The sequence below is a fragment of the Gossypium hirsutum genome, chromosome A03 (genome assembly GCF_007990345.1).
Source record: "Gossypium hirsutum isolate 1008001.06 chromosome A03, Gossypium_hirsutum_v2.1, whole genome shotgun sequence".
In the NCBI taxonomy this organism is placed as follows: Eukaryota; Viridiplantae; Streptophyta; class Magnoliopsida; order Malvales; family Malvaceae; genus Gossypium; species Gossypium hirsutum.
Genome location: NC_053426.1, coordinates 67,214,521 through 67,237,172, shown reverse-complemented (window position 1 = coordinate 67,237,172; position 22,652 = coordinate 67,214,521). Strand labels below are relative to the sequence as shown.

The 22,652-nt window shown below is 33.4% G+C and overlaps 2 protein-coding genes across 2 annotated transcripts; one reads left to right on the top strand and one right to left on the bottom strand.

Moving 5' to 3' along the window:
- Positions 1-8,329: 8,329 nt before the first annotated feature.
- LOC121218175 (uncharacterized) lies at positions 8,330-11,654 on the bottom strand. Its single transcript, XM_041094957.1, has 5 exons — positions 11,378-11,654; positions 10,456-10,878; positions 9,411-9,558; positions 9,064-9,302; positions 8,330-8,949 (listed from the first exon to the last, which is right to left on the bottom strand). The coding sequence occupies exons 1-5, from the start codon at positions 11,652-11,654 to the stop codon at positions 8,330-8,332; spliced, it is 1,707 nt and encodes a 568-aa protein (XP_040950891.1).
- Positions 11,655-13,923: 2,269 nt separating this feature from the next.
- Positions 13,924-17,902, top strand: LOC107887372 (phosphate transporter PHO1 homolog 3). Its single transcript, XM_016811580.2, is given in 12 exon segments — positions 13,924-14,531; positions 14,534-14,803; positions 14,895-15,231; positions 15,343-15,463; positions 15,605-15,734; positions 15,917-16,037; positions 16,165-16,423; positions 16,525-16,629; positions 16,737-16,781; positions 16,873-17,301; positions 17,394-17,527; positions 17,630-17,902. Coding segments are annotated over 12 exon segments (2,373 nt in total). The 5' UTR covers positions 13,924-14,209; the 3' UTR covers positions 17,730-17,902.
- The last annotated feature ends 4,750 nt before the right edge of the window (positions 17,903-22,652 follow it).

The window sequence follows — 22,652 nt, the reverse complement described above, 5'->3', positions numbered from 1 at the left end:
GCAAACTCCCAAGCCATCCCCTACTATAAATACCACTTATCATCTTCCATTTCATTCATCCCTCCTCCCTTAAATCATATTTCTATCATCTTTCTCTCATCTTTCTTTCTTCTTTTCCACGCATAACCCATCCATTTCCCCACTTCCCTTTAGCTGGCATTTCCCTTGAGAAAAAATCTATTGACCAGCCACCTTAAGGAGCAATTTGCAAAGGATCAATCAGGAGAATTTAAGGAAGCCAGCACGACCAGTCTTTGGAGAATTCGTTGAAATCATCAAGAGTTTCTTCTTCTTTATTCTTTATTTTTGTTCTTAGTTATTCAAATATGTTTGCAAATTGTTTAATTGTATTTCTATTAACAATGATGGCTTAATTTTGTTTTAGTTGGAATGATTGCAATAATTTAATAAAATCCATTTGATTCATGTTTATGATATCTTGTGTCTTAGTTGTTCATTCTTCCAATTAAAATAATTTATGTATTTCATGCATTAAAAGATGTTTTGATGCATTAGAATTTTCATCAATCCTGACCAGATGGTAATTATTGGACATAATAATTGGAAGGTGCTTGCTTAATTTAGATCTTGATCTTGTTAAATTAAAGGTTTGTAATAACTCGAGAGAGCTCTATTACCTTGCATTACTTTAGGTTTGTGTGATTAAATTGTTTCAAAAGTGATCCGTCCATATTACTTCACATAAATTCTAAGGAACCCTTAGTAAAATATGGACACAGAAATATACATGTTTTTCTAAGTATAAGAGTTTGAAAGAACTTATATCATATTCCAAGTTAATGAATGATCGAGTTGCCATGGAATTTTTTCGGAACATTGTTAAACATGATGAGAATAAATTGAGTCAAGTATTGTAATTATTCTAGCTTATTCATGTTATTTTTGTTAAACAAGTGATATTGCTGCTAAACCATCGCCTTGCATTCTACTTCATCTTATTTGCATTTAGGATTAATTTACATTTAGTTAATTAATTTAATTTAACATCTATCACCCCAAATTATTGTGTTTCTTTACCAACTGTGAATAGTAATTTTACAATTACCGATTTAAACACAGTCCTTGTGGAGACGATAACTCTTTTACTTATTACTTAATAACGATTGTGTACACTTGCACATTCCATTGTGAACCACCTAAGATGCCTACAAATAGGAAGTATATTGCACAATCAAGGTGAACATTTTGTAGGGTAGAGAGTTGCGAACTGTTTCTTTTTTAAAGTATTCTTTGTTTGATTTCACACTCAATTTTAGGTTTTATTTGTGAGTGAATTAAACTTGTCTAAGTGAGGTTTGGGTGAGTGGTTGTAACTAGTTGAGACTAGCTATTGTTGAAGGGTAGTTTGGACTTTTACCAATAGGTGGTTTGATCAATTGAGGAATAAAAGAACATTCGCTGAGAAAGCTTTATAGAGTAAGATTATTTTTTAATTGTGTTAACAAATGGTTGTGTGCAAATCTCTCTCTAGTTTCTCTATTTATGTTTTTGTTTTATTGTTTGATAAATCTTGCGACTAGACACAATATTGAACAGTTAGTTTATTCTCAAAAAAGAAAAACTAACGTGTTTTCAGAATTGTTACCAATTAGGGAGACCTACTAAAAATTATTAAAAGATTGATCACCTTTATTTTGAAAACACTAGAGAGAGTGTGTAAGAAAATAAGAGAAATTTGAGAGAAAAGTAATGAGTTTTAAAAGAAAATAAAGGGGTTATGGAGTTTCGTGGGTAAATATATTCATTTATTATTTTTTATATAAAACCATTTTTTTATAAAAAAATTCAAAAATTTTGATGAATAATTTTTGAATATTTATGGGTTCAATTAACCAAATATATAAAAATTTTAAAAATATTATGAGTAAAATTTTCTATTATTTTTTCTTTGTCATGCATATAGCTCCCCAAAATCAAATTTTCATATTTATTTGAGATAAAATATTATCTACTTGACTTATTTAGATGCTTTGCTTTTATGTGTTTGATTAACATGATAAATGAAGGAAGTAAACCAAGGCTGAAGAAACATAGTGAAAAATAAGAAGAAAATAGAATACTTTATTTTTATTTTTTATTTGGTAAATAATTTATTATAGATTTAAGCCATCAAATAGTAGCAAATTTGTTTAAAATGAAGCAAAACACAAATAAGAAGAACAAGCAGCAAGTAATCATAAGGGACTTGACTTTCCAAACCTAAAAAAAAACTTGACTTGTGCAGTGCACGATGGCTTTGGCCAAAGCATCAACCATACTATTGGCTTCCCTAAAAGCAATCACAAATGACACTAATTTTCAATTACATACTAAAGCATCAATAACATTTAAAAGCTTCCAAAGATGCCAAAGATGAGCTTGAGGGAAAGGACACCAATTAATAGCGATTGTCGAGTCAAATTCGATGACGAAAGGATAAACAATTTTCAGCTAGTTTGATAAACAAATTTGAGAGCAATTTTTATCACAAGGAGTTTCGCCACATTTGAATCCAATATTCCTAAGGGAGCTGAGAAGAGAGCCAATATATCACTAGAAGAATTTCGAAGAACACCACTACAATCCCTTTACGAGTTGATTTACCTGAAACAAAAGGAGCACAAAGAAAAGGAAAATCCCAACAAGCTCATTCAAGGATGCAGTGGTCATGAGAAGAAGATTTGATAAAAAATAATGATCGCAATTTAATAAGAAAGAAAAAATCATCCACATTCCACAGTTTCCTTTTGAACTTGGTAGCATTTCAAGCAAACCAAATAGACCACAGCATTGCAGAGCAAGTCATGAGCCACCATCGCTTGATAATGCCCGAGAAAGGCATATCTCAACACTCGCAAAGAAATGAAAGAAATCATGAGGAAAGTGAAAATAAATCTACCACAAACTGAAAACTTGCTCCTAGGGAGCCTTAATCTAACTACACTCAAAGAATAAATGACCTTGGGTTTCAAGACATGAGTTGCACCAAGGACAATTGAGCAAAGTATGGCATTCAAAGAAATCACTCTACATGCTAGAAAGGCCATCGTAGGCAACCTACCGAAAGACAATAACCAGATAAAACATTGCACTTTTAGTTGAATGCCATTAATAGCTCTGTAATTTTCTTGACAGTGAATATGTAACGCCCGAAAAGTCTTTAGTTTCTGGGTTCATATTTGTGTCAAGTGATTGATCTGGTTCAATGGCTAAGTGTTCTATTTATATGCTTGAGGTTCTATGTTCGAATCATTTTCCTTGAATTTTAGGTGTTCTTATTTCTTCACCTAACTCATCACATTTGGTTTATCTTTAATTGTTTGTGAGTTGTTAGCAAGAGTGAGGTTGCTGGTTCAGTCGTAAAATCTTAGTTTACCCTTAGGTCCCAAGTTTGAATCTCATCGTGCCAAAATGGAATTAATTTTTGCTTTGTCTCTACTGTTGCCGCCCATACTTGTCAGAGTTTCAGTCAAACTCTACTACTAAATGGTTAGCTAATTAGATAATATTTTTATCATTTTTTTTGGAAATTATTAAAAGTTATCCCAAAATTTCCTCTCTAATTTTTATCCCTCTCTCCCCATTTTTTATTTTTCCCTCATTTTGCTAATGGAAACTCTTCCTCTGCCGCCTCTCTTTTTTGTTTCTTCTTCTTTTCATTTTGTTTTGTTTTCCATAATTTTGTGGGCAATCTCTTGCTTATTTTTCTTTTATGGCATCCAGACCTTGATTCCTCATGGTGTCGTCAATTCTTTGTTTTCTTTGTTAGTCATGTGCGCTTCGAAACTTCAGTTTAGTATTATTTTTTTATCTTAGGAGAGTTTTAGTTCTGTTAAGTGAAGATTGCGAGATACATAACCCACCAGCAGTTTAGTTGCTGTTAAACTGCTATCTTTTCGGGGTAAGTGACCAAATTCCAGTTTAAAGGATTAGTTTAATCAAGTGTTGAAAACCAAATTCAAGTTTTGATTTCGTTGTTAAGTTTGCTAATCGAGTTAGTTGTGGATATCGTGTACAGGGACTTAGAGTGTTGCTTTAGTGCCAACATTCTAAAAGTGATAAGGTGTATGACCTAACCTGTAATTTCTAAAAACGAACATGGAAATCTTAAAATTATGTGAAAATCAAAAGGAGACTGATGACGCTACACGGTCGTGTGTTGGGCCATGTGAGAAACACAGACGTATAGGCCATGTGGTCTAGTTGAGGTAGGGCGTGTGGAGCCTGATGGATCATGTGAGCCATTTTGAGTGGTCCGTTAGGCCAAGTATTAAATTCTAGACTCTGATTTGTAATATATTCTAAATATGTGTTAAATCATGATTCCTGTAAACATATGTGTATACGTATCTATAAAAGTAGGTTTCTGTTCAGTAAGACTCTGAGTAAGCTTAAATATTATGCTCATGTTTTGTTGTTATGTATGAGTAAATATGGCATGATCACTCAGTATGATTTTTTTATATGCATTGGGGTGAGAAAATATTTCGTGACATAGGAAATCTGATTTTGGCAGTTTAATTGCAGTATATATATTTTTGGCAGTATACTCGTAATAAATTTTTGGCAGTACAATTGCGCATTATCTAAGTGGCATACGACCACATTTTAGTGTAATAGATGGATGAGTTCTAGTAGCCCTACTTGGTATGATTGGATGGTTGAAGATGATGTGTAGCGGATGACGGTAGGATTATTTTGTATAAGTTTGTCATGCTAAGTATGATTGTAATTTTTGATCTACCTGTTCTGACATGTGCATCTATGCAAGATTTTATTAAATGGTTCTGTTTGTTTGATTTTGTTTGTGGGCCAAGGCACACATTGAGTTTTTTTTTATCTTACTCCGTTTATTTAATATTTCAAGTAACCCTCAGACTTAGGATTTGGAGGCACTTGGGAGCTCAATTCAGTTACTTCGTATAAAACTTGTTTAGTATTCATATTTTTAATTTCATAGACTTTTGAACTATGGATCAGTTTTGCAGTCTTTAATTTTGGTTTTGGGATTTGATAAGTATTTTAATTAGTTATCTAAAAAATTGGCATGTTTTCTAATGATTAAAACTTAACATCCGATTTTCATGGGTAAACAAGTCTAAAAAACTTTCCGCTTCAAAATCTTAATTGTGAATATGCGTTTTTACGAAGTAAGTAAATAAATTTGATAGCATGACATTTTAAATTAAATTAAGTTTTTTTTAAGATAACTTTTCTAAACCTTCATACATATGCCTTTCGACTGACAATTTTTCTTATCAAAAGGAATAAATGAGGTTTTATAACGATTATAGAATAATTTATGTTTTGAAAACATGTGTTCCAAGCTTTGAGTTATTGATGCAACCTTCATGATCCAATCATAACATCTTGGTCGAGTATTAGATGTTACAGAACAAATCATTTTTTCTCATGAATAAATATAATATGATCCTTCACAGAAGGCCTCAAAACAACATTGAAGGTGGCTGGAATGATAACATTGATTCCCTTTCAATCCTTGTCCCTCAAAGGCCTTAAGAATAAACATTTCCAATTAACCTCTTTAAAAGCATTACTCATAACATAATTTGAGACATTGTCCCAGTTATTGGCACCCAATGCATATGTTCGGGTATTAGATCCTTCAGCGACTTATCGGTGCACCATGAATCGAGCTAGAGCAACACGATATCTTTTAATAGGAGACAAGCTAATATTTATATAGTTGGTTAGTGAACTGATTGTCTCAAATCCTTTCTAATTGAAAACATAAAATATAACACATGTAACACACATTTATGTTAACAAACCAACCACTTTTGTTTACACAAAATTCTATAACACCATCATTCACCTTACCTACCAACCTCTGTAAGCTTCAACGCCCTTAAAAACCACACATATATCAAGAATAAAAAACTATGAATTCCATCGGTACTTATAAGTTAAACTCCCAACTTGCATATTAGTCTACAAAAGATGATGCTGACTGTTTAGCATTACTTTTAAGAAGTAATTTTGGGGTAAAAAATATTTTTAAGATAAAACTATTGTTAAACAAGATGCTTTTGAGTTTTTCAAAAGTGCTCTTGAAGCAAAAAAAAAAAAATTCAAAAGCAATTTTTTAGACAAAAGCATAAGTAGAAAATTTTAGCTTTTGCTCAAAAGTGTTTTTGGGCCCAAAAAACACTTTTGAGAAGTAATTCTAAAGTAAAGGCTAGTTTAGCATTTTTTTTGATAAAATTCCAGATTGGGCTTGTATAAGTGTGATAAGAGTAATACAATAATGTTCACAACCAAAACTAGCACAAACACGGCCCAAAAACAGAAGGTCCAAAATAAGAGAAACATAAAGAAAACAACCCAGTATAGTACTGCTATCCTAAAAACATAACAAATTATCTAAATATTTTATAAAGAATTCTGGAACAGCAATTAATGCGCCGAACCAGTGCCCAATCAAAACGCTCTGAAATCTGTCGACCCATCATTTCATCATTTCCTTTTCAATTTTGATGATTTCAGTATCTAGAAAGCTTAACTTCCCAAAAAAATTTCATTTTCCATGAAGCTTTCCTCTCCTTCTTCTTTCTTCCCTAATAGATTCCTCAATCTAGTTCTTGTTCCCAGTCAATCCTTTCCTGATCTTCGGCATATGCAGGGACGTCCATTTCCAGGTACACCTCCTTCCTTCTCTTTAAAGTTTCTGTTGCAAGGAGATAAGCAAGGGTGTTTGCTTGTCTCGGTGTGTGTTTGAATCTGACTGTGTTAGCTCTCTTTATCTCCTATTGTATATCATAGATGGATGTCGCTATCAATGACCGATCCTGATATTTTGTTTTACATTTTCTGATTATTGCGAGGGAATCTCTTTCGATGATGATTTAGTGGCAACCCTTTTCCACCCCTGTTTGGACTGCTTTCTAACATGCTATTGCTTTAGCAACAAAAGCTGAGGTAATCCCGTGATGAATCTTTGAACATGATAAGAGAACTCTTCCTTCCTCATTTCTGGCTACTATACCTGAGGCCGACTGGTTCTGCCTCTCATTGTACGCATAATCAAAGTCCATATTTTGAACCATGATTTTATTCTGGATAGATAACACTGTCCATACTTCCACTATAACAGGGTATTCTCAGAATAAATGGTCAATGGTTTTAGCCTTTGCCCCACATCGAGGGCAATTTGTGTTGTTTGCTAGGTTTCTGCTTAGCATATTAGTCTTTGTAGGTAGATAATTCCATGAAAATTTCCAAATTGTAATCTTTATTTTTGCTGGTCAATTTAGGAGCCAAAGTTTTTTGTACAAATTCCTATAGGTAGTTTGTAAAGCATAAGCTCTAGGAATTTCATCATAATCTTGTAATAGTTTATAGGCACTGCGTGTCGAGAATTTGCCCGAAGACTCTGCCCCCATGTGAGAAATAATCGTGAAGTGTTTGTGCGAAGGAGATATGAAGGATTCTTGCAGCGTCTTCTTCTGAGAAGGTATTGTGAATTAGCTCCTTTTTCCGTAGTCTATTATTGCTATCAATCAAATCAATTACTTTAGAATCGCTCATTGCATTAACCACTGTAGATAATCTAAAATTTGGTGCCTTTGGTATCCAAACATCATTATTGATAGATATGTTAAGACCTGTACCAACCATCCAACATAGTCCTTTTTTTCAAAATACCTTTAGCTGCCTATATACTTTTCCACACATAAGAGCTGGAATTTCCTAATCGGGAGTTTAAAAAATGATCATTTTGAAAATATTTGGCTTTAAAGACTTGTGTAACTAGAGAATTCTGATTATTAATAATTCTTCATCCTTGCTTAGCTAATAATAAAATGTTAAATTGGGCCATATTTCTGAAACCCATTCCTCCCTCCACTTTAGGACAGCACATAAATTTCCATTGACACCAATGAATTCCTTTCTTCCCTTTTCCTTTTTGCCACCAGAATCTAGCAAAAATATTTTAAAAATCCCCACAAAGTGACTTAGGTAAAAGAAAACAAGTCATTGCATAAGTTGCTATGGCTTGTAGTACGGATTTTATAAACACCTCCTTTCCCCCTTGAGATAGGAATCGTGTACTCCATTTTTCAACTCTTTGCTTTATCCTATCCTTAAGATTCTGAAACGACTCCTTCTTTCGTCTACCCACCACATTAGGGAGACCTAAATATTTCTCCATATTTGTCGAGCACTTTACTCCCATATCATTTGAGATTTCTGCTTTGTCCCCTTCTGTCATATTAAAGCTGAAGAAGATTGTTGATTTGTTGAAGTTAACACATTGGCCGGAACATCGTTCATATTCCCTTAAAATATCCTTTAGAATCCTTGTTCCTCATTTTGTAGCTTCACCAAATAGAATACAGTCATCTATAAGCAATAGATGTGAAATCGCTGGTCCTTTTCTACTAGCCTTAACACCCTTTATCAATCCCTCTTTCGTAGCCAGCCTAATCAAAGAAGATAATCCTTCACTACATATCAGAAAGAGAAAAGGGATAAGTGGATTGCCTTGACGGAGCCCTCTAGTAGGTTTGAAAACATTGCCTCTACTCCCATTAATGTTTACTGCATACGACGCTGTGGATATACACATCATAATTAGTACCATCCATTCTTCTGCGAATCTTATTCGAAGCATTACTGGCTTCAAAAAAACCCATTCAACTCTGTCATAAGCTTTACTCATATCTAGTTTCACTGCCATGAATCCCCTTTTCACCGTCCGTTTTTGGCATAATGTGTGTAGAAGCTCATAGGCTATTAGCACGTTGTCAGATATTAATCTGCCCGGGACAAAAGCACTTTGAGCATTGTCAGTGCATCTTTCAATAAATTCCTGAAGGTGATTTGCAATTGTTTTGGCAACAATCTTATATATAACTGTGCATAGGCTAATAGGTCGAAAATTTACAAGACTTGTAGGATTAGAGATTTTTGGAATAAGTACCAATTCTGTTAGGTTTAAAGATTCGAAATCCTTACCCTTATTTAAGATGCCCAAACAAAAATCTTCGATATCTTAGCCTACAATGTGCCAGAATTTCTAAAAAAATAATATCGAGAAACCATCATGGCCTGGTGCTTTAGTGGGCCCCATGCCTTTCAGTGCCAAATACACTTCTCCTGCTGAATATTTTGCCAATAAAGCTATATTGATATAATGTGAAATGCTATTGTCAATACCTGATAAAAGATGGGATAAATTCCTCACTCCATTAGATGAAAAAAGATTCTGGAAGGAAGCTGTACCTGCCCCTTTTATTTCTGGTTCATCACAGATTTCCTTGCCATCATCTGTTTCCAGACTATTATTGTGTTGAATCTTCTTCGAATGGAGGCAAATTTATGAAAAAATGTTGTATTCTTATGCCCAAGTTGAAGCCAAATTAGCCCGTGCTCGTTGCTCCCAATACATTTCATCTTTATCAATCTCCATATTAAGCTGAATTCTAGTATCAATTGCCTTTGCCAGTATTTCATCATCTCTTTCCTTTTCCATTAACTCTCTGAGTTCCTTTGTAAGCTTACTTTTCAATCCGTCTCGTTTCTTTTTTATTAAATCTGCCCATATTGTCAAACTGATTTGTAGCCTTTGCAATTTATCAAAAATCATTCCATTTGATGACTCTTATGATTTCTTGATCTCTTGTTCAAGCGACTCCTCCATAGTCCACCATGCCACGAATTTGAATCTTGGAATTCCTTTAAAGCTGCTTCCAGTTGTTGTATTAATAAGAAGGGGGCAATGATATGATAATGAAGACATGAAATGGTGTATATTACCTCTTGGAAAAAGCTTCATCCATTTTTCATTCGCAACACCCCTATCTAACCTCTCTCTGATATTTGTTTCTGCCATATTTCATTTTTCCCATGTAAACCATACCCCTGTATAACCCACATTAACTAGATGGCATAACCCACATTAACTAGATGGCATTCCTTTAGGACCTCTCGGAAGGCTTCTATCATTTTCTCCTCTTTCGGTTGACCGCCACTTTTTCGAAAGAATACATTATTTCATTAAAATGCCTACCCACTAGCTAATGATAATCTTGTTCCTGACCCAAAGTCCTCAATAGATTCCACGAGACATTTTTATTATGCATGTAGGGTGAACCATGGAAACCTGTAAATCTCCATTCTTCATTAACACTGTCTTCTTTGATCAGCACATCAATATGATTGGATGAGAACGTTTTTAAACTAACCTGGAAATTTTCTTTCCATGCTAGACAAATTCCTCCACGAGAACCTTTTGCACCACATCAATCCTATTTTCAAAACTGCATCTCCTCCTAATTTTTCCATCCGTTTTTCATCAATTTTTATCTCCATAAAGAAGACCATTTAGGGGTTTTGTTGCTTCAGCAAAAACCAAAGCCTTCTCACTGCTTGTGGATTCCCTAGTCTACGGACATTCCAGCATATTATTTTTATTGTATTCGGTTGGCTTGCCTTTTGGCAGTCGCCGATCTTTTTGGTTGGAGTTTTCTACCAGCAAATATATTCCAGCATCGTTTTCCAAAACCTGTCCACCATATCTCATCTTTTTTGTTGTGTCTTCCCAGATTCCTTCTATACCACAGTCACCAGCTTCGACCTCTGCTGATTTTCTTTTCCTCAGTTTGCTCTTTTCCTTAGAAGTGCTTCTCTCTTTTGTTGATTCAATTCTTTTCCAACTAGATTTTCTGATTGGTTTTAGCATATCTTCAATTGTATAATTATTCCTAGTGTCTTTATCATCAACGATTATCCCATCCTTTTGCCTCTTTTTCGCATCTTCTACTTCTGTCAAACGAGTAATATCTTGTTGTCCTGGAGACATGTGAGTACTCTCTTTCTCTTGTGGATGCTTTCCATGGTTCTCCTCTGTATTTCCTATATACGAACATTGTGGGTGCAGTTTTTTTGAAAGAGCATTAAATTTTAAACTCTCTCTTCCAAACAAATTTAATTCTGCTTTTAGCGTTAGTGAGAAAGGTAGGTTATCTGTAATTTTGACTTTTTCTGCAGGTTTTATCACTTGACATTCTTAGAGACCATACCCCATTCTTCCACAGCCAAAACAGAAAGTAGGTAATTTCTCGTATTTAAAAGAAATCCAAGAATTACTTCAATTATCTATTGAGACAAAAATACCCCTTTTGAGAGGTTTCTGCAAATCTAAATTAACTCTAAGATGGCAAAACTCACCATCTAATTATGCCACCAAAAGTAGCTCCAATAACATGCAAAAGATCTTTTCTGTCGAGCTCTGGTAAGCAAGGTCCTATCTTGATCCAAAACGGGGATGAAATAAGTTTGATCTACTTTCTTTCTATCGGCTTTGTTAAGCAATCAAAGATAATTAAATTCTTCCGAAATAACCATGGCTGACCTTCCATAATTGTTTCTAAATCTTCATCAGATTCAAACATAATCAAAAAAAGGTTTTGCTCGGCAAGTTTAATCTCAAATTTTTTCTTTGTTTTCCATATACTCTTCATCCATGCCCTAAAACTGTCTGGATTGTAGGATTTCTCTGTCCATATTGTACAGATTAGAGTTGGCTTGTCGTTTGGTTCCACCATCAAACTCTTGACTGATAATTGAATAAGTTCTACCAAAAGAGAGATCTCGTCTCTCCCAAAACCCTCTTCGCCACCACTTTCCATCATCCCAAACCGCAACAACCACTGTTTTTGCTAGGATACTAAAGAGAACACTCTTGGCTTTTAGGGTTTTTTTAGCCAGTTTAGCATTGTTTTTTAAAAGTGCTTTGAAAAAGTGATTTCGAGAAGTACTTTTGAAAAATTTTATTGAAAATTTAAATGCTTAGTATTGTTGTAAAAAAGTACTTTTAAGAAATAAAATATTCATATTAGACATGATGTTATAAAGTAACAAATAAGCATTTAAATAATGTTCAAATTAGTTAATATTATGATATTTTAATAAAAATATAGAAAACAATTTATTATAATTTGTTGTTAATATTTTAATATATGAAAAAAATTAAATATTTTTAAGTAATTAACCAGAGGAGGGAAAATACCATGTGTTGGAGGGATGAAAACGCAATTAAGCTTTCAAAAGTCCTTTTGAGAGAGAAAAGTTCAAAATTTTCAATTTCTCCATTTGGGAAAAAGTACTTTTCAAAAGTCAAAAATTTTCTTTAAAAGTTGACTGTTTAGCATTCTTAAGCACAGCCTAAGCTTTAGTCAATATCATTATGTATCCCTATTTCTAATGACCAAAAGAATAATTGTAATTATAAGTAAACATGTGCTACCAACCAAGCTTAAATTGGTATTATGTAGTTTATATCTCGTTCGGATTAAGATTTCGATACATTTTTGTAACTTATTTTTGTAAAGTTGAAGGAAAAAATCATTATACCTTAAAGAAAACATCATATTTAAATCTTACATAATATTTAAATTATCGATAATATATAAAATTTTTTAATTTCAAATATTATAAATTATGTTTGTGACTACATGCCTAAAATTGGTTACAATTATTATAGTTTCAAATTCTAAGAAATTATGATTAAAATGTGAATAAAATTATATAATACTACATTAAAATGGTTAAAATTATTATAGTTTCAAATAAATAAATTAAACTTAAAATATTTGACAATTATAAAAATAAAAATTCATGTCAGCTACTAGGTAACTTGTATAATCTTTCTCTAGGTTTTTAAAACAATTTTATTATATTTGTACTTTCCTAACCAATAAATAAGAGTATAATATGTTTCAACGTACTAAAACCCACGTCCTCCTGCATTAATAATAATGTCCATATCAATTGAACTAAAATTCAATTGACTCTTTAAAAAAAAAAAAAACTCAATAGGCTCAATTCTCTATATTTTTATTAAAAAAGAAAAAGTCTAATTGATTAAATCAAATTCATTTTGTTATTTATAACTCCACAGACTGACTTATTAACGAAAAATATGTGTTTCTTTAATTAATTATTAAACTTAAGACAAATCTTGTTGTCCGTCACACATATCTGGACTTAATGTTTTTGAAAGGGAAAAAAAATAATAATATGGTGTGCGGGGTGGAAGTGAGAGGATGCTTTAATATTGGTTTAGTAGTGGAGTGTGTCATAATTTCAGCATGCGGACTTGTTCAATATCATTCTAATACTGGAAATTAAATGCATTCATTGTAAAATGTCAAAGTTTTTTCTAATAAAACTCGGAACCGGTTGCCAACCTATTTGGGGAAATTATATATTTTTTATGCTAAAAAGATACATTTAATTTGAATTTTAAAAGATCTCATAAAAATTCATATAATTTAATTATTAAACTTGATACAAATCATTATTATTTTATTATAATTGTCACATTAAAAGAGTTAAAATTTTTCTATTAACAAAAATATAAAAAAAAATTAACTTTCATCAAATCAATTTTAAAATCTAAATTATTTTTTAACATATCATATCAAATAAAAAATCACAAAAAACATATTAAGGAAAAATTCAAACTTCAATAACAAGTTCATTTAGTTGCGTTGTAAACACATACATTGAATTGGATGTGTAGATGTTGCAATTAATCCTTCACAGTCGAGTGTAAGCGCCGTACATTGGAGAAGTCTTTTTAATATATAAATAACACCAAATCTTTTAAGATGAGTCACCTAATACGGAATGAACGAAACGCCCAAGGGGCACACACATTATTCAACGGTGGGGGCGGGCGGTCAATCCCAGTTGCCTATTCAACCTTTAATGTTTAATAACCAATTAAGGTAGGAAAAAATCAAAAAGTTTAATCCTTTTTATTTAAATTCCAACGTACCCATTTTCTGTCTCTAGTATATCAGGTCTTACCTGACACACGGTTTTCTACTCTTATCAATGCCCAAAGGGTGTTTTGTTCCTTGCTGAACTAATTTCTTGGCTGTTTCCCTCTTCTATTTCTCCCTCCAACTCCCACCTTCTACTATATATCTATATCTATATCTATATCTATATATATATTTCAGCTACCTGCACCTAACGAAACCACCCTCATCAACTTGCTCTAATTTCAACTCGTTTTTGTTATTTTTCAACTCTTTTCTTTGTGGGGTTTTCTTCAATTTCGAGACAACAAGAAGAAGACCCAGATCTCAGAAGCTTCATAGTGAAAACTGTACTTACTGTATCTATTTCAGCATTGCCTCATCTGCATTGCCATTGGCAGTTGTAATCGGAAAAGATGAAGTTTGGGAAGGAATTTGCGTCTCAAATGGTGCCAGAATGGCAAGAAGCATACATGGATTACGATTACTTGAAAACCCTTTTGAAAGAACTGCAACGTTTCAAGCATAGGACGAAGCCACCGGCTGCACCTGCGCTGAAACGAAAGCTCACGCTCTACAGAGCTTTCAGTGGCTTAACACAGAGGCACCACCACCATAACCCAACCAGCCCATCCTCCTCACCTGATGATATTGAAAGCCAACCCATCTTGGTGAACTCTGTGAGCCGAGATGGGTCGCAAAGTTATGAAACGACGTTCCTGATGTCGTCGGAGGAAGGGGCGAGTATGAGCTGGTTTACTTTAGAAGGCTTGATGATGAGTTCAACAAAGTGGACAAGTTTTATAGGGCTAAAGCGCAAGAGGTGATGAAAGAAGCTGATGTGTTGAACAAGCAAATGGATGCCTTGATTGCTTTTAGGATTAAAGTTGAGAACCCTCCAGGGATTCATTTCGACAGGTCTGTGGAGATGACTCGTCTTGCTTCTGATATTGCAGCTTCTGCTGCTGCACTCTCTGCTTCTACTCCATCTGGGGCTAAATCAGCAAGCAGTAACTTTCTGTTCTCTCTAAACCTTTTATCTCTATGACTTTTTTCAGTCACTTCCTTACCTTACCTTCCTGTTTGAACTTTGATATGCAGAAAGGGCTGCTCACCTGGAAGCCATTGAAGAAAGCACCCATGGCCAAGCTGATGATGACGATAATGGCGATGAGAAAGAGAGAAATACTCCGACTTTAGAAGCAAAACCAGCAAAGCCCAAACCCAAGGTCATTGTACCCGCACCACTTGAAATACTTGACCGGGTGAAAATGAACAATACCCTCGAGACTCCTCGTTCCACCATTAAAGGTGTTCTCAAGGTTCCAAACCATACGGATCTGAGTTTCAGTAGGGAGAATCTAAGAAAGGTTGAAGAACAACTTAAGCGGGCTTTTGTTGAATTTTACCAAAAGCTTCGCCTGCTTAAAAGTTTCAGGTGATGTCTTCTTCTGCTTTTTTTTTCCGACAAATTTCTACCATTTGTTTCTACAGTCTCTGTTTTCTTCTAAACTGATTGTACCAATCCTTCTACCCTGGAATTTAACAGCTTTCTGAATACGTTGGCTTTCTCCAAAATAATGAAGAAGTATGATAAGATCACTTCCAGAAGTGCGTCAAAATCTTACATGAAAATGGTGGATAACTCCTACCTCGGTAGCTCTGAAGAGGTAATGTTTCTTATCACAAAATTTATAGTGGGCCACAGCTAATTCAGCATCATTGGTTTCCTTCCAATCAATGCAGCTACTCTGTTTAATTCCTTAATTTTTATTTTACAAGTGACCTAATCTAGAAGTTTTCATCACCAGGTAACAAAACTAATGGAGAGGGTTGAAACAACATTCATCAAGCACTTTTCAAATGCAAACCGTTCTAAGGGAATGAGCATTTTAAGACCCAAAGTCAAACGAGAAAGGCATAGGACAACTTTTTCAACAGGTAAGATTTCTGTCAATAATTGTAACTTCTGGTTGAGGCTGTAAACATATGATCATTTTCAGAACCTGAGAGTTGTCTAGTCGGGTTCACGCAATTACCTTTAAAGGCTAGTAAGATCGTTTTCTCCCGTGTTGGATCTCTTTATGGCCTTTCCCTGATCATGTCTATAAAAAAAATTCCAGGTTTTTTCGCTGGCTGTGCAGCCTCTCTTTTGCTAGCACTTATTCTGATGATTCGTGCCCGTAATATTATGGATAGTGAAGGAAGGACTCAATACATGGAAACCATGTTTCCTCTTTACAGGTACTTTTAATTCTTTCTTCTTCAGGTTTACCACTGCATAGACTTGACAATTCAAGCATAGACCTGATCCAAGTAGTAACATTTTTTAACAAGTTATGCTAACTGATAAGCCTCTTTGCCTCTGCAGTTTGTTCGGCTTCATTTTTCTACACATGTTAATGTATGCCATCAATATATTTTACTGGCGGAAGTACAGAGTCAATTATGCCTTCATATTTGGTTTCAAGCCAGGAACTGAACTGGGTTATAGACAAGTTCTGCTTGTGAGTTTTGGTCTTGGGGCATTGGCATTAGCCAGTGTGCTCGCCAACCTTGATATGGAGATGGATCCCAAAACAAAAGACTATAAAGCATTCACTGAACTTGTTCCTCTAAAGTTGGTTGTGGTAAGATACCATCTATTCAATATCAATATATATATATACATATTGGTCCCATTCATTTTCCAACAACAATTATTAACTCACATCCTTTTGCTATGTTGCAGTTTATATTTATCGTCCTGTTCCTGCCATTCAACGTCTTGTATCGATCAAGTCGATTCTTCCTCCTCACATGTTTGTTCCATTGTATATGCGCTCCTCTATACAAGGTAAATTGAAAAGATATGGAGGAAATTTACATAAAGTTGATCAAACAAATTAAGATTAAAATTGTAGAACAAATCTTATTCATCTCTAAATGTCTGTCCTGCTGCAGGTCACACTCCCAGATTTCTTCTTGGCCGATCAGTTAACTAGCCAGGTTTGTGACAAATTACTCCCAGCTTTCTTCTTGGACGACCCTCCTTTCCAAGTCATAGGAAGTACTGACATCATTGTATTAATTTTTACAGGTGCAAGCCATTAGGAGCTTAGAGTTTTACGTTTGCTACTATGGTTGGGGAGACTTTAAGCGCAGAGAGAATACTTGCAGAGATAGTAGTGTGTATAATACTTTCTACTTTGTCGTGGCGGTGCTTCCATACTTGGCTCGCCTCCTTCAGTGCCTGCGCCGTCTCTTTGAAGAGAAAGATGGGATGCAAGGACTGAATGGATTGAAATATTTCCTGACAATTGCAGCTGTATGTCTGAGAACAGCTTACAGCCTTAACAAGGGAATTGTGTGGAGAATAATAGCCTGGATTGTCTCAGCCATTGCAGCAATATTTTGTACATACTGGGACTTGGTTTATGACTGGGGGCTTCTAAATAGGCACTCCAAGAACCGTTGGCTGAGAGACAAACTCCTTGTTCCTCACAAGAAAGTATATTTTGGAGCCATGGTGGGTTACAATTTACAATATTGAAAAATTACTAGTTTCCATCATTACGTACTATAATTGTCACTTAACGAATTACTTATATGAAATTTCAGGGCTTGAATATTTTACTCAGATTTGCCTGGCTCCAAACAGTGTTGAATTTCCAGTTTCCATTGCATCCACAAACCCTGACGACGATTGTGGCTAGTCTTGAGATCATTCGTCGTGGCATATGGAATTTCTTCAGGTAACAAAAAAAAAAGTTGAATCATATAACACTACATTAATCTTTTCCCAGACTTTCCAAACCAAGTAGTCATTAATACTGTTAACGGACTGTTAATATCAGGTTGGAGAATGAGCATTTGAACAACGTTGGGAAGTACCGAGCATTCAAGTCTGTACCATTACCATTCAATTATGATGAGGACGATGACAAAGACGATTAATTTAGTAAAGAATAAGAACATTCAGCTTAACTCAATTGTAAAGAATGATTTGGATAATTTGGCAGGAGTTTTGAGATTTGATGGTGTTTTCTGGTGGAGTGTACAAAATCCAAGTTTATTATTAAAAAAGTGGTTTATGTACAAATATAGTGGAATTTAGAAGTTAAAGCCAATCAAGCACATCCCCTTAAGTTCCAAAAACAAAATTGATTTTAAGTTTGAGGTTGTCACATGTTTCGGCATTTTCAGAATCCAACACATACATGCACGTTATTTAGTAGTTACGACTCATCGGTTAAAATTTTGAGCTTTCCTCATAATTTAGTTTTTTTAAAATTTTAAAATTTAACTTTAATTGTAAAAATTATTAAAATTATTTTCATCAATTGGAATTTATTATAACATCATTTTTAATTATATTATTATTTTTATTTCAAAATTCACATATATAATTTTTTAATCACTAGAAATGAGTTTTAAATTTTAAAAAAATTAAATTAAATTCGAAGCCAAATTTATGGGAAGTATGAGCATATTTTAACTTTCTTCGACCAACTTGAATATTAGAGATAGAGCCGCCAGACAATCCTACGTGGGGTAGGTAAGTAGGATAAAATAAAAGAATCATTGACCTAAAAGAGAACAGTACCATCGAGGCTATCGGTCGATTGGTTCAAAACGTTGCTGCCGGCCACGTGATTTGTGTCCAGGACCAATGCCCATTAATTAGTACTCGACAAAGTGAATCATGCTAGTGCCCATTGTTTACAAGTTAAGTTTCAAGTATTATCTAAGAAGGAGATGAACCATATGAATTGTATTTGGAGGAGGATGAATGGGACATTGTTTGGTAATCACTTTTACAAGACAAAATAAAAATTATGGAGACATGAGATGATTTAATCAAAAGAATGTAAGGAAATCTTTGAGCAGAATAACAATAGATTGACCATGAAAATGAACATAGCCGAATGTTTATATTATGGACTTTTGGGGCTTTAGGGCTATTGATTGCATGAGAGTAAGGACTAGCTTAACATTGTTTTTGAAAAATAGTTTTAAAAAGTACGGTAAAAAAATATTTTCGGGAAGTACTTTTGAAAAATTTAGTTTAAGATTTGAGCGTTACTGTCAAAAAATATTTTTAAGAAATAAAATATCTATTTTAAACATGGAATTATAAAATAACGAATATATATTTAAATAATGTTCAAATTAGTAAATATTATGATATTTTAACAAGAATATAAAAATAATTTAGTATAACTTATTGTTAATATTTTAATATATGAAATATTAATTTTAAAAATTTCTAAGCAATTAATATTAATTATTTATAAAATTTAATTAGAATATATAAATTATATTTTAAATATTTAAATATAATTATTAAATATTTGTAATTAGATATTAACACAGTTGTATTATTTTTATATATATTTTAATTTTAATTAATAATTTTAACACATTTATATTATTTTATTTTAAAATGTAATTTGAATATATAACCTATATTAGATATTAACATAACATAGAATACATAAACTAACAAATTAAAATATCAGATGCATTTGGATTAAAGTTTCAAAAAGCGGTAATATTTATATACCAAATACATCATCAAAGATTTTACATTAGCATTTACAATTTAAAGTGAATTCATTAAACTAGAAGCTATAGCATCTCTTGTTAATTCCATTCCAAAACTACTTGAATTGTTTGATTCACTATCACCATCACCATCACCACCACCACCACCACCATCATCATCATCATCACTTTCTCCATCATGCACATATTTTGGATCAATAATATTCTCATATGCCCTGTTAATATTTTTGTATTCCATAAAACCTGAATCATTTCGACCGATATGTTTTCCGATAAAATTGTGTATCGCCAATATAGCAACAACGATCATTGTTTGTTTTTCAAAACTATGACTTAACATATCTCTTAAAATGACCCATTTTTTTAAAAACACCAAAATTTCGTTCAATCACACTACGTAATGATGAATATAAATGGTTGAATATCTCTTCTTTACCAAATATTGGTCTACCTCTACAAGAGTCAAGTAAATGGTATCGTTGGCCTCTATATGGTCTAAGATAACATTTCATTTGAGGATATCTAGAATCAATAATATAACATCTTCCTACATGTCATAATATAACAAATAATTAATTCAAGAATTTTTTTTAAATTATCAATTAAAGAACTTATACTTAATTATTTATTTAAAAAAAAGAAATAAATGAAATATCTTACCATTTGGTGGGTACGGAAATTTGTATTTTGGATCTCAAATTGCATCAAGAAATATTCTAGTGTCATGCGCCGATCCTTCCCATCCAGCCATAACAAAGGTGAAACACATATTAAAATTACACACCGCCATAACATTCTGAGTCGGGACACATTTTCTTCCAATATAGGGAATTTATTCATTTGGTGGAAGAATAGTTGCAATATGAGTACCATCAATTGCACTTATGCAATCCTAAACAAATAATCATATTAGTCCCATGTATATTTTTGATCGGCCAAAAATATTAAAATATAATATTAAGTTTTAACCTTAAAATGTGACATATATCTAGAATCATTACGTATTTGTTCGGGTATTGAGCTAAAAAAATGATCTTCGCGTGCAATTAGATCAATGGCCTTCCTTGAAACTTTCTCAAGCACAATTCCAAAGTATCGACTTATTGTTGCTCCAGACCTTTGAAATCTTTCTCGACATTAGGAAACTTTTGCACCGGTGCCCAAGATGTACAAAAAAATTCCCAACATTTCACGAGAAGATATGTGTCTTGAAGTTTGCAAGTTGTATCTTGTCTCCAAAACTCTAAACAAACTTGTGAATACAATTTTAGACATCCTAAAATTAATCATACAACGTGATTCATGATCGTCAAAGATCTCCCGGATCCATGCTTCACCTGACTGTTTTGAATCCATGCATGGTTGCTTCAATATATATTTCTCATAATATAATTGCATGGAAAAACATGCAACAACAAATAATCGGTTAAAACATTCCATGCGTTGTAAAATCTCTTTCTTTTCCCTTTCATCATCATTTTCATCACTGTTGGAATTGTCAACCATACTCATCACCTATGAACAAATTCTATATCCAAAATCAAATATAAAAAAACTATTGATAAAACTAGATTACACATAAATAAGTAGAATATAAATTCAATATCCAAAAACCAAACATAAACAACTATTAATAAAACTAGTTTAGCATTGTTGTTTAGTCACATAGTAAATATCTCTAGACCCTAGAAGACTAGAAAATTTTCAATTATCCTCCATTTCAGTCTTAAGCCACAAAGCTCTAATCTTGGGATTAATTGATAAAAACATAGTTCGTTTGTCCATATTGAGTAATAATTTCAGTGAGAAATAGTATAGTGGACTAGCTTTTGGAACTTCCTCCGACATCCTATTAAGCACTTTGACTGCTTGTGGAATACCATATGGATCCATAATAAGAGTCAAACTAGATGTGACTTGACTCATATTATCAGTTGCATTGTATCATTTTTCTATTTGACTAGACAATCTTGCAGCCCCTTTAATTTGCTTTGAGGATTTCTTCTTTCTATTTTTAAAATGTGAAGTTGATATCTCAGTTTTTTTCCTTTTTTGACCATTTCCATCAATGTGAACATCACTTGGAATGTGAACATCATTTCTCGCATTTTCTTCCTCATTCTCTTCAGGTATGTCATTGTCAACATCCTCAAAAAATTTACTACGGAGTGTACCAGAAGAAGGTGCCCATGTTTTATCACCTATTGTAACTACCCCAATGAACATTTGGTCCAACTTCCTTTCGAATTTAGGATCAATGCTCGATGTTTAAAATTTTTGAGCTTCAGGCACAAAATACATATAAAATAGTAGTTTAATAAAAGAAATTATCAATAACCTCATAAATAAGAAAAAACAAAAATATCCAGAATTATTGATGTACCTTTAGCCTACCTCCTCACCAATCATTTGATGCATCAACAATTCTTTTTATAGGATTCCATCTAAGACCAGTACCTTTCTCTTTAAGTTTCTTCCAAGCCTTTCATTTGTTTTTCAAGCATCCCATCTATTTTTAAGTTGTCTTTGTGAATGATAAACTGTAATTTATACATATTTTTACCCCATGCTTAACACATTTTATGGATGATTTTTCCTTAGAATTGGTGAATTCGATGCTCCTAATGCCTTAATTTCATGTTTTATACTTAGGTGAGCATATGAGAGCGAAAGGAACGAGAAACGGGCCAAAAACGGAGAAAATAAGCCAACGTACGAAATCAACACGGCCCGGACTTCCTCACACGGGCAGACCACACGGCCGTGTCAATTTGGAAGAATCGAAGCATGACTCACACGGGTAGAACACACGCCTGTGCCATTCTAACAGGTTCGAACACGGCCTGAAGTAATAGCACACGGGCATGTCCTTGCCGAGCCCAAGTTGAGTCCAATTCAGAAAAGGCTAATTTTGAGGGCTTTTAGGCATTCTAAAGCCTATAAATACACCCTAGAGGAGAAAGAAAGAGACACAAAGAAAATGAGGCAGGGAACTGCTCAAGGGAAGCTGATTGATCCATCTCAGAAGCCGAATTCACCATCAAGCCTGAAGATCTCCCCTCAATTTCCCTTCAGGAGTTCTGGATTTTCTTTATGTTTTGTATTCATTATTATTCTGAGATGTTTTCCTTTTTAGTTATGAACTAAATCCCCTAAATACCTAAGGGGAATGAAACCTAAGACGAATCTTGTTATTATTTTCTGAATTGTATGATAAATATTTGGCTTGTTCTTAATTATGTGTTCTTAATTCTTGTTTTGATATTCCAGGATATTGATTCAAGTTAAGCTTTTATTCAGAGGAGGAATAGA